The sequence below is a fragment of the Trichechus manatus genome, unplaced genomic scaffold, assembly GCF_000243295.1.
Source record: "Trichechus manatus latirostris isolate Lorelei unplaced genomic scaffold, TriManLat1.0 scaffold00007, whole genome shotgun sequence".
NCBI classification, from domain to species: Eukaryota; Metazoa; Chordata; class Mammalia; order Sirenia; family Trichechidae; genus Trichechus; species Trichechus manatus.
The window spans coordinates 14,045,231-14,057,769 of NW_004443943.1; the positions used below are offsets into that span (position 1 = coordinate 14,045,231).

At 37.1% G+C, this 12,539-nt stretch overlaps 2 protein-coding genes across 8 annotated transcripts in view; one reads left to right on the top strand and one right to left on the bottom strand.

Annotated features, from left to right (window-relative positions):
• Nucleotides 1-12,539, top strand: part of MINPP1 (multiple inositol-polyphosphate phosphatase 1) — a 56,138-nt gene that overhangs the window by 5,693 nt on the left and 37,906 nt on the right. For 5 of the 7 annotated variants that reach the window (XR_002825458.1, XR_002825457.1, XM_023739665.1 and 2 more), the window contains exons 3-4: nt 4,992-5,089; nt 11,603-11,736. Coding sequence is in view for 5 of the 7 variants with exons in the window: in XM_023739665.1 (XP_023595433.1) it covers nt 4,992-5,089; nt 11,603-11,736 (232 nt within the window). In the remaining 2 variants the exon portion in view is untranslated. Of the gene's footprint in view, nt 1-4,991; nt 5,090-5,563; nt 5,609-6,120; nt 6,155-11,602; nt 11,737-12,539 lie in introns of those variants that run through there. The other 2 variants (XM_023739690.1, XM_023739695.1) reach the window with 2 other exon arrangements.
• LOC101353712 (40S ribosomal protein S27-like) lies at nt 8,087-9,637 on the bottom strand. The gene has a single exon (XM_023739698.1). The coding sequence runs from the start codon at nt 9,469-9,471 to the stop codon at nt 9,244-9,246; it is 228 nt and encodes a 75-aa protein (XP_023595466.1). The 5' UTR covers nt 9,472-9,637; the 3' UTR covers nt 8,087-9,243.

Consider the following 12,539-nt stretch of genomic DNA (forward strand, 5'->3'; position numbering starts at 1 on the left):
TTTTAAAAAAACACTTTAAAGAGGTCTTTTGCAAGAGGTTTGCCCAATGCAATACGTTCTTTGATTTCTTGACTGCTGCTTCCATAGGCATTGATTGTGGATCCAAGTAAAATGAAATCCTTGACAACTTCAATATTTTCTTCAGTTATCACGATGTTGCTTTTTGGTCCAGTTGTGAGGATTTTTATTTTCTTTATGTTGAAGTGTAATCCATACTGAAGGCTGTAGTCTTTGATCTTCATCAGTAAGTGCTTCAAGTTCCCTGCACTTTCAGCAAGCAAGGTGGTATTATCTGTATATCACAGATTGTTAATGAGTCTTCCTCCAATCCTGATACCATGTTCTTCTTCATATAGTCTAGCTGCTCGGACTGTTTGCTCAGCATACAGAATGAATAAGTATGGTAAAAGGAAACAACCCTGATGCACACCTTTACTGACTTTAAGCCACTCAATATCCTCTTGCCTCTCGATCTGTGTATAGATTCCTCATGAGCATTATTAAATGTTCTGGAATACCCATTCTTCACAGTGTTAACTATAATTCGTTATGATCCACACACGCAAATGACTTTGCATAGTCAGTAAAAACACAGGTAAACATCTTTCTGGTATTCTCTGCTTTCAGCCAAGATCCATCTGACATCAGCAATGATATCACTGGTTCCACATCCTCTTCTGAATCCAGCTTGAATTTCTGGCAGTTCCCTGTCGATACATTGCTGCTACCACTTTTGAGTGATCTTCAGCAAAATTTTACTTGTGTGTGATATGAATGATATTGTTTGATAATTTCTGCATTCTGTTGGATCACTTGTCTTTGGAATGGGCACAAATATGGATCTCTTCCAGTTGGTTGGCCAGGTAGTTGTCTTCCAAATTTCGTGGCATAGATGAGTGAGCATTTCCAGCATTGCATCCGTTTGTTGAAACATCTCGGTTGGTATTTCATCAATTCCTGGAGCCTTGTTTTTTGCCATTCCCTTCAGTGCAGCCTGGACTTCTTCCTTCAGTACCATAGGTTCTTGATCATATGCTGCCTCCTGAAATGGTAAACATCAACCAGTTCTTTTTGGTACAGTGACTCTGTGTATTTCTTCCATCTTCTTTTGATGCTTCCTGTGTCGTTAAGTATTTTGCCCATAAAACCAAAAAAACCAAACCTGTTGCCGTCAAGTCGATTCCGACTCATTTTGACCCTACAGGACAGAGTAGAACCGCCCTGTAAGGTTTCTAAGGAGCACCTGGTGGATTCGAACTGCTGCCCTTTTGGTTAGCAGACAAACTCTAACCACTACGCTATCAGAGTTTCCAACTTAAGGCTTCAGTTTTTTCTTCAGTTCTTTTAGCTTGAAAAATGTGGAGTATGTTCTTCCCTTTTGATTTTCTATCTCCAGCTCTTTGTACATTTCATGATATTACTTCTTTAGCTGCATTATGAAATCTTCTGTTCAGCTCTTTCACATCATCATTTCTTCCTTTTGCTCTAGCTACTCTACGTTCAAGAGCAAGTTTCAGAGTCTCTCTTGACAACCATTTTGGTCTTTTCTTTCTTTCCTGTCTTTTTAATGACATCTTGCTTTCTTCATGTATGATATCCTTGATGTCATTCCACAACTTGTCAGGTCTTCGGTCATTAGTATGCAGTGTGTCAGATCTGTTCTTGAGGTGGTCTCTAAATTAGGTGGGTAAACTCAAGGTCGTACTTTGGCTCTTGTGGACTTGTATTACCTTTTTTTAGCTTCAGCTTGAACTTGCACATGAGTGATTGATTGTCCCAGGCATAACCATTTATCATGAATTTAGCATTTAAATCATCCCCATTCCAGTTTTTATATTTATGTTTCTGTACACAAATGGGATATTGTTTTATAGGTTTTTTTTTTAATTTTTAAGAACATTATCAAACTGTATGATATCAGCCTCAAATTTGATTTTTTTTCAACTTTGTGTTTAGGTTAATGTGTGTAATTCGTTTCTTTTATGGTATATTTTTATATACAGAATTCCATTGTATAACTATACCACTATCCATTCTCCTGTTAGTGCAAATTTAAATAGTTGAAGTTGATTTTTAAAACCATTTTCAGTCTTTAGTTGAAAGGGCAGGTATTATTTCAATTTTATTAATAGACTTCTTCCAGCTGGTTGGAGTAATTGAGAGCAACTTCTTTTTGGAGGCAATGTAAACATAGTTAAAGCATGGATTCTGAAAGTAGACTGGGTTTGAATCTTGACTTTACTGTACTGTTGACTAACTGTGATTCTAGGCAAGTTTCTTAATATTTCTGTTTCACAGTTTCCTTCTCTGTTAAATGGGTATAGAAGTTTTACCTAACTCATAGGATTTTTGCGAGGATTATTTGAGGTTAATTCATGCAAAACATTTAGCACAGTACCTGGCACATAGTAACTGATAAACATTTTAGCTATTTATTTATTTTACATAGATCATGCTGTATGTAGTTCCCTGCAACTTATTATTTTTATTTAACAGTATATGTGTCTCACTCTTTTAAGTTCTATGTTGTATTTTCATAAGATATATAATTGAGTTTCTAGGTCAACTTTAGTTCAAAAGTTATTTAACCCATCATTAAATTTTACTGCTAGAAAGGACTGGAGTTAATACACTGTAGATTCTTTTTTTTTGAGATCATTTTTCTACTGAGGTTATTCTTTATTTTTTGACTCTTTCAAATGATGTTGCAGTAAACATTCTTGTAATCTGTGTTTTGCACTTGTGAGTTTATCTATGAGATAAATAACTATCAGTTGAATTTCTGGGCCAGCCAGTAATGCATATTTTACATTTTGACATCTTCCAAATTGTTTTCTGTAGGTGGAATAAAAATTTATACCAACAATATATGAGAATGTTCATTTTCCAGTATCGTCTTCCAATACTAAGTATTGAGTAATTTTTTTGTATTTTGTGTTTTAGAAATCCCAACATTTTTATTGGGTTATATTTTATGTTTTTGATATTAGTTGTAGGTATCCTTTATATACTGTGGGTGTATTAATGATATATCCTTTATTAATTCTACCTGACAAAGGACTAATCCTTTGCCTGTTTACACGTTGCTAACATTTTCTCTTAATCTGTTGCTTATCTTTTAAGTTTGTTTATGATGCTGTTGTACAGAAGTTTATACTTCTTATGAAACCATCAGTCTTTTCATTATGGCTTCTGAGTGTTGCATTTTGCCTAATATATCTCTGTAACCCCAAGATTATTACATTTTTCCTGTTTTCTTTTTGTTTTTAATGTTTAAATCTAATCGATCTGAAGTTCCAAAAGATTGACCAAGAAGTCGAAAGCGTTAAAATAGATGAGCCAGACCCATAACTCGTCAAGAAAGATTATTTGTCAACTTTATTTTCTAGGTGGGAAAATTGAGACCCAAAGAGCCTAGAATGACTTGTCCAGGATAATTAGTCATTATAATTTGTGGCAGAGTCAGTTCTCATAGCCTCAGTCTTCATCTCATACGTTTTTTCCTCCTATACCAAAAAAATCCATTGTCATCAACTCAGTTCTGACTCATAGCAACCCTATAGGACAGAGTAGAACTGCCCCCATAAGATTTCCAAGGAGCAACTGGTGGATTTGAACTGCCGACCTTTTAGTTAGCAGCCGAGCTCTTAACCACTGCGCCTATAGTACTGCCTTGAAGAATTGTTTGATTTTTTTTTTTTTTTTTAAGTCAGCCTCCGTCCAGTTAAAGAATAGACCTTTTGGGCAGACTTTTATAATTGTAGAACTAGAACTGTGAGTGTGAATGAGCCAGGTTTTTTCATCAAACATAGGGTACTTACAAGATACTGTATTATATTAGGTATTGGAATTATGAAATCATACATTTATATAAGCAAAGTTTTCAAAGGGCTTTTATGTTTATTCCCAATAAAATATGTTTATACTGTATACTGTCTCAGGGGAATTCTTTAAACTTAAAATTAGTGTATAAATAATGTAATTGGTCCCAGTTTCCCTAGGGAAAGTGAAAGGCAGTGAAGTTAAAGAAAAATCAAAACAATGGAGGCTCCCATTGCAGTTGACTTCTTTTCTCTCATTGTAACAATAAAAATCACCCCACTTCAATTGACTATAGAGGAATGTTTTTATTTGCTACTGACAAATACTGTTTTTGTAGCCCACGTACCCATTCTCTTGTCCCTTCTCCTCAAAACCCACAGGTATCTAAAAGTAGTCTAATCAGCTAATTAGCAATGAAAAAAACCCCAGATAACTTACTCTGAATCCCACTGCCCCGTTGAGCAGCTAAGTTTGAAAAGCTGATGCCGTTACCAAGCTTACTGTCCCTCTTCAGCATGTTTTTTCCCTTATTGTTCTTTTGCTTCTTGATTCTTTCATCTTCCTCCTGACCCCTCACTTTTTCTGCCTTTTTTTCCTCTGTCTCTTGCAGTCATCTTCTCTTCACCTTACATCTCAGTACTCTCTTCTCCTTAATAGATACAGTATGAATTGCTCTATAGTTATTTAAAAAAAAAAAAAAAAACTGTTCAATAAATATAAATCTGTTATTTCCAGTTTTCAGGTTGGGGATTAAGACTTTTTATAACTTATCTTCCCTCCCCCAAATTAACAAGATCAATGTATGTTTAACATAGACAAGTCCTTGGAGCAAACTCTGTGTTGGGTTCAATAGGCAAACATGGTCTTAACAAATATATTACTTTTAAAAGCAGAAAATAAAATTACTGTTTTACAGAGAGAAAGTTTCTTTGTTTTGTTGGACTGAAACCCTCCTCATTGTTCTTCCTGGTGGTTCCAGTTCCACCCCTTTGGATTGTACAGAGCATGTCTTCATTCTTGGATAGCCAGTCAGAAACTGAATTCTCCAAACTAAACATAGTCAGTTGCTTCAGTTGTGCTGCACATAGCATTATATAGATATTTAGCCTTTGAAAAATTGCAGAAAATATTAACCCACAAAAATTTACCTTTCTTTGTTTTGTTTTCAGATTTAATTCAGGTAGCTTTTTTCACCTGTTCATTTGACCTGGCAATTAAAGGCATTAAGTCTCCTTGGTGTGATGTTTTTGACATAGATGATGCAAAGGTAGGTATTTGCAGTTTCTCTGCTTTTTTTTTTTTTTTTTTGGTAACTTGCAGCTTTTCAGAAAACAAGCAAAATAAGAGACATTAACTATTTTGTGACTAACGTGTAATTTTCCTTAAAGAGAGATGAATTCTTCAGATAATTCCTATCTAACTTGTCAGTTGGGTCATAAAACTCTGGAAAACATGTTTTCATGATGATTCAATTTCTAAGTCCATCCTGGTTAGAAACCTGTTTAACCCATCATCAGATTTTACTCCTGGAAGGCACTGTGGAAATAATATAACCCAAACTCTTCTTTTTATAAGAAGTCAAAGCTCAGAGAGGAGGAGAAATGATTTTTCCAAAGACCTAGCTATTTACTTCCTGTTTTCTTAAGAAATTGTTCTGCATTCCACCTGATGATGGCAGTAATTCACCTACAATTTCTATCTCCCCGTTTCAAATTCCCTTTTTTTCTCTTCACTCTTTTAGATTCCTGAAAGAGAAAGGCAAAGCAGGCAAGGCCTCTGAAAGGAGGTAAATTCTGGTCAGTTTTGGGGTGTTGGGAGCCAGAGAGGTGGGTTAAAACAGTGTTGTTTTCTCTCAAGCATTGTGGGTAGCAGCGTTGGATAACATTCTGGTGGATGAGAGTAGTATATGAGTCTTTCAGGAATATGGACTTCTGAAACCATAGTCATCACTTGCATACAGCTAAAACCTTCAGTATTCCTTATGAAAATTATTTCAAAATTTAATCTCAGATTTTGAAAAGAAGTATACTATTTGCATGATTTAAAAAAGTAGGCTTTTTAGCACAGCTTGTATAGGGGAAGGTCATGGAAGCTCCATAGATACATCCAAACTCCCTGAGGGACTGGATTACTAGGCTGAGGGCTGTGGGGACCATGGTCTCAGGGAACATCTAGCTCAATTGGCATAACACAGTTTATAAAGAAAATATACTACATTCTGCCTTGGTGAGTAGCTTTTGGGATCTTAAAAGCCTGTGAGCAGCCGTCTGAGGTACTCCACTGCTCTCACTCCTTCAGATAACAAGAGAGAATGAAGAAAACTAAAGACAGAAGGGAAAGATTAGTCCAAAGGACTAACGGACCACAACTACCACGACCTCCAGCAGACTGAGTCCAGCACAATTGGATGGTGCCCGGCTACCACCACTGACAGGGATCACAACAGAAGGTCCCAGGCAGAGCTGGAGAAAAATGTAGAGTAAAATTCTAATTCACACAAAAAGACTAGACTTACTGGCCTGACAGAGACTGGAGAATCCCTGAGCGTATGGCCTTTTGGCTCAGTAATGAAGTCACTCCCGAAGTTCACGGTTCAGCCAAAGATTAGGCAGCCCCATAAAATAAAACGAGACTAAAGGGGCACACCAGCCCAGGGGCAAGGACTAGAAGGCAGGAGGGGACAGGAAAGCTGGTAATAGGGAACCCAAGGTCGAGAAGGGAGAGTGTCTTCATGTCTGGGGGTTGTTAACTGATGTCATAAAACAGTATGTATACTAACTGTTTAATGAGAAGCTAGTTCTGTAAACCTTCATCTAACATACAGTTAAAAAAAAAGGAGACAAGAGAGTCTAGATCATATATGACCTCTTAGGGCTGGGCAAGAGTTTGGGTACAAAAATAAACATTACTGAATGTTGAGCAATTTCTCCATCTTTAAATGCCTCTCGCTAAATCCTTCATTCTCCTCCAGCTAAAGTCTCATTGCTCTCTAGAACAAAACTCCTTTAGAAAAAGAAAAAGAAAAAAAAAAAGGCAGGCTTTTAAACTGAGAGCTAATGTACATTTGAAGGTAAACAAGTGATTTATATTGTTACTTAGAGACTTAAGTGACCAGCAACCAGTTCAAAGGTAGATAACATCTTCTTCTGTGGTATTGTGCCAAGGTAGACGTGGCGGTTAGAGGTGAGTTGGGAAGAAGGGAAAAGGCGCTCAGTGGATTGATGCTATAGGATGCTGAGCACCAGCAGTAAGTAGGTTTATTGTATTTCTCTTCTCACTACTCCTGAATCACTTCCTGATGAGCAACCATTTTCCCTCTGTCCAAGTACCTAGTACTTTACTCTTCTCCTGTAGTTTTCCATAACTCACTGCTTCAGAAACTTTCTGGCGTACCCTTCCTTGAAATGCCCTGTGCTTAGGATGACCATATTATTATCTTCCAAATTAGGATAATGAAAGGGGCATTATTAATAATTATGCCTGAACGGGTATACACTGAGACTTATGGTTGCCATACTGAAGAAAACAAACCAAACCCGTTACCCTCGAGTCGATTCAGACTCATAGCGACCCTGTTGGACAAAACAGAGCTACCCCATAGGGTTCCAGGGAGTGGCTGGTATATTCGATCTGCCGACCATTTGGTTAGCAGCTGAGCTCTTAGCCACTGCACCACCAGGGCTCCATGGTCACCATGCACATACATCAGAATCACCTCACTCCCCTTTCCTTCCCATCCAGATTCCTTTCCTATTGAAAAAAAGCTGATAAACATAATTGAAGTGGTTTTCACTATTGTGCAAATAACTGATGGATAATTTCCAAAAGGGAAATTTACATTTTAATAGGAGGAACTTCTTATTTGCCCAGGTTACTCTAGTTGGTGAAATATGTGTGAGGTGATTTACTGGCTACCTGCCGTCTGCCCCTTTTCTATTCTGAAGGTTGGCAACCCCTGGTTTAAGTGCAGAATGCTTTCCCTTCAGTGAAAATATACACCTCAGGTCATAACCAGCCTTTGCTTATTCATTGCCCATCACCTACTTGTGCTCTCTCTCTTTCCCTTGTTTAAACCCCTTTCCTTTCAAACGTTTTATTCTTGCATTTTGTGCATCTTCACTTTCTCTGCTTGGGGGGTAGTTTGATACACTGTACTACAAAAACCCGGCAAGCCAAGACCTGGGTTCAAGTAACACTTAATCATTCTGTGCCTTGATTTCCACATCTCTTAAGTGATGGGACTAGATTAGATGACTCAAGAACACCCTCTAGTAATCTAAGATTCTATATTGTCTTTTTCTTTTCCTTCCTTTTCTTTTTTTGGATTACCCGTTTATCTCATTATTGCTAATGAGTTCTCTCTCTCTCTTTTTTTTTTTCCCCTCAACTTATTTTGAAAATTTAAAGGCAGATTTAGGTTGCTTGGAACTTGAATATCTTCCAGCCTTATGATAGTTCTGAGAATTGTTCAGATTACAGCTCTCCAATAGCGTTCAGCAAAAGACTCAAGGAAACCTCACAAATTTCTGGAGCTCTTTTTTGTGTAACTCCCTCCTCTCTGATACTCTGCCCTTTAATTCCAGTTCCTAAAGCCTTTCTAAACTCTGAGCTCTTACTCTTCATCTCAGCAAGACTGTTGTGTTCTGCTTGGGATCTCTTCCCTGTGCCACAGTTTGCAAATGCCTTTAGGCAGGAAGCTGGGCAGTTGGTTCACTTTTTTCCTCTCAGTGACCACAGTTCATTGCTTATCCAGTGGTAAAAACATTTATTTTATACAGTTTGTCCAGTTTTCTAGTTGTTTGTGGCAGAAGGGCATGGCTGGTATCCATTACCCCATCATGGCAGATGATTTATTCTTTTAATGTACTGCTGAATTTTATTTCAGGTTCATTAAATCATGTGTATAGTGAGGTTGGTTTATGTCAGTGGCTCTCATTTGTGGATGGTATATTACTTACCCTCACCCTACTCCTCTTTCTTTGTGAGGGTTAAAAATGTAAGGGGCTATTTTCACAATTGGCATTTAGCGGGTGAAGGTAATGGATTCTCTCTTACGATGCACTGGTCTGTAATTTCCTCCCCTCACCTCTTTTCTTTGTGTTTCGTTTGTCCAGTTTTGGTAACATGATACTGTTGGTCTCTTAAAATGAGTTGAGAAGTGTTTTCTGTGCCCTGGAACAGTTTAAATATTAAGAACTAACTCTTCTTTGCAAGTTTGGTAGAATTCATGCTTAAAACCACGTATCTGTTAGGTAGACCTGCAACTCTATGGTTATTTGTATATTCAAATTTTTTGAGTCCATTTGGATAACTTATTTTCCTAGAAAAATCATCCATTTTATTTACTTTTATTTTATTTTTTTTTGTATCCAAATTGTGTTTATTGGGATAGTTTCCCACTCATTATGATTCAGGGTGCTTTTAGTGCTGCTTCTGTCTGAAGGAACATCCTTCTGTGAGCCTTGCTTTTCCTCCGGTAGGCTGGCAGAGGACAGTTTGTGTGTGGCTAAATACCGTGGTGATTTTATAGCATCCTGGGCATTTCACATCCATGAAGTAGGAGTTAGGGCTCTGCACCAGGCGCTTCTTCTTGTGTTTCCTCTTCTCCTCTTCTGGAGAGGGATGAAGGAGATTCTTTGCGAGACGCATATTGGCGTGGGGAGATTGTCACCGCCGGAAAAGCCCATTTTATTTACTTTTACAGTTTTTTTTGATATAAAGTTTTAATAGTGTGCATGTGTGATTTTTGTTAAATCTCATTATTCATTTTTTTATTTCTGATAGTATTTGTTTTCTCTTATTTCTTGAATAGATTTGGCAGACTCTTATCTAATATTTTTCTTAATTCCCTTTATTTTAATTCTTTTTTTAAAAAACTTTTTAATGATTATTTTGCCCCTTTTACTAACTTCTTGATTTAATTGCCTTTTTAGTACATTTTCAGTTTTGTTTTTAGTGTATGGCACTGTCCCACTCCTGCCCTTAAACTTACTGTGACTTCCACTTAGTTTCTCTAGGGACTCCTTGAAGAAGAAAGACAACTATTGCATAGTCTTCTCCTGTACCTCTTTTGAGTTGAAGGTTTTAGTCTCAAGTTTTGGTGTCTATCTGATCAAATGATACACAAGTACAAGTTCAATATTCACATAAAGGCTACCTTAATCACCAAGTCCGTAGCCCTGGTGGCATAGTGGTTAAGAGCTGTGGCTACTAACCAAAAGGTCGACAGTTCAGATCGACGAGCCGCTGCTTGAAAACCCTATGGGGCAGTTCTACTCTTTCCTGTAGGGTCGCTGTGAGTCGGAATCGACTTGATGACAATGGGTTTTTTAATCACCAACTCCAGTTCCAGACCATTCTGCAGAAGCTAACTACTGCTGTCAGTGTGATGTTTACCTTCCAAACTGTTCTCTATGCTTTTGCTTAATATCTGTATCATTCTCAGAAATACAAAGGGTGTAATGTGTATTTGTATATGTATGTGTGTTTTGATAATAAATGCTATCATACTGTATTTACTATTCTTAACCTGCATTTTTCATTTAGCTAGGTGTCTAAGAGATCTTTCCATGTCAGTACATATAGATCTACAATATAGAACTTTAATAATTACATAGTCCTTGGGCGGTGCCTTGGTAGCACAGTAGTTAAGAGCCTGGCTGATAACCAAAAGGTCAGCAGTTCGAATCTACCAGCCACTCCTTGGAAACCCTATGAGGCAGTTCTCCTCTGCCCTATAGAGTCGCTATGAGTCGGAATTGACTTAATGGCAGTGGGTTTGGGTGGTGCAAACAGTTAACGCACTCAGTTGCTAATTAAAAGTTTTGGAGATTTAAGTCCACCCAAAGGTGCCTTGGAAGAAAGGCCTGGTGATCTACTTCTGAAAAGTCAACCTTGAAAACCCTATGGAGCACAGTTCTACTCTGACAGGTGTGGGGTTGCCATGGGTCGGAATCAACTTGATGGCAGCTGGTTTATGATATTCCATAATATTTGTATAACATAGTTTATTTAACCATCTACCTAAAGGATTTTTTTTTTCTTTTTTGGTTCCTATAAGGAGTGCTGCTGTAAGACATTCTTGCACATTTTCCCTTGTGTTTCTCTGTGAATATTACTTTATGAGAAATGAAATTAAATGGGCCATAGAGCATATGCATTTTCATGAATTTTGCCAGTTTGCCCTCTAGAATGTCTGTACTCACATATGCTCCTTCCAACACTACCTATTTTCCTATATCCTTGGTGTACTTTTTTTGCCAAACTGCTAAGATAGCAAAGTAACTTATTTTCTGTTTGGTTTCTATCTTCCAAAAAGTCTTAAAAATTCCTGATCTACAGTTGTCATCTTTCTTGTGCTATAATAGATATTCTTCTGCATATATCTTTTTTTTTATTTCTTCTGAGATATCTTTGCTATCATCTTAATAAAATTTTAGAAGAAAGAGGAGTTGACTACATTTCCTTAATCCCGTATCTGAACTGTTATGGATGCTGATTACTGGCTGTGAGTACTTACTAAATTGCCTGTGCACATCAGCCTCTACATACTCATGATTCAAATTTGTGACTCCACATAAATCTCTACGTGTCATCGATCTTTGGGGCCAACTCTTAAATGCTTGAAATGACGAGTATAACATCTGCAAGTGCTGAGATTCGACTGTACTTTGGCAGAATGGTGATTAAACAATGTAAACTTTTCTGAGAGTCTTTAAATTGGAATATGTTACATTAATCAAAATGTATTAGAAATAATTTTTTAAATTCTTATTTTCAGGTTTTAGAGTATTTAAATGATCTGAAACAATATTGGAAAAGAGGATATGGTTATACTATTAATAGTCGATCCAGCTGCATCCTGTTTGAGGATATCTTTCAGCACTTGGACAAAGCAGTTGAACAGAAACAAAGGTAAAAATTAGAAAAAAATTGCAGTACATTTTGAATGCCCAATTAAGCTTCTAAAAAATATTGTGTAATGAGTGGTTTTTTAAAATACAATATTTGACCCCAAGGAATTATATAACATGTATGTAGGTGATAAAGCATACAAACTCTCCACTCAGTGTAAGAACTAGAACATTACCAATAATTTGCATTTATTTAGTTATGTGTTCCTCACTTGTTCTATTTTCCTACCTCTTGCCCCCTCCATACCTCCTGTACTGAGTAACTGCTGTTCTGAATTTTGTGTTTATCATTCCCTTGCCTCTTGAAAAATAGTGTTAATTATGAATGCATGTGTGCCTCGACAATGTTTAGTTTTACTTAGAATCATACCGCATGCTGCCTTCTGCGGCTTGCTTTTACCCTCAATATCACATTTATGATACTTATTGTTGCATGTAACTATAGCTTGTTCATTTTCACTATAATAAAATATTCAGTAGTGTGAATATACCAAAATTTATACCATCTACCCTTTATCAGTGGAGCCCGATCAGCTGCTAACCAAAAGGTTGGAGGTCTGAGTCTACCCTGAGGCACCATGGCTAAAAGACCTGGTGATCTTTCTCTGAAAAATCAGCCATTGAAACCCCTGTGGAGCACAGTTCTACTCTGACACACATGGAGTAGCCATGGGTTGGAATCAACTCCATGGCAACTGGTTTGGTTTTTTCCATCTGTTTAAAGAATGTTATTAGTATTTGGATTGGGGTTGCGTTGTATTTTTAAATCGCTTTGGGTAGAATTGTCATTTTCACAGTGTTGAG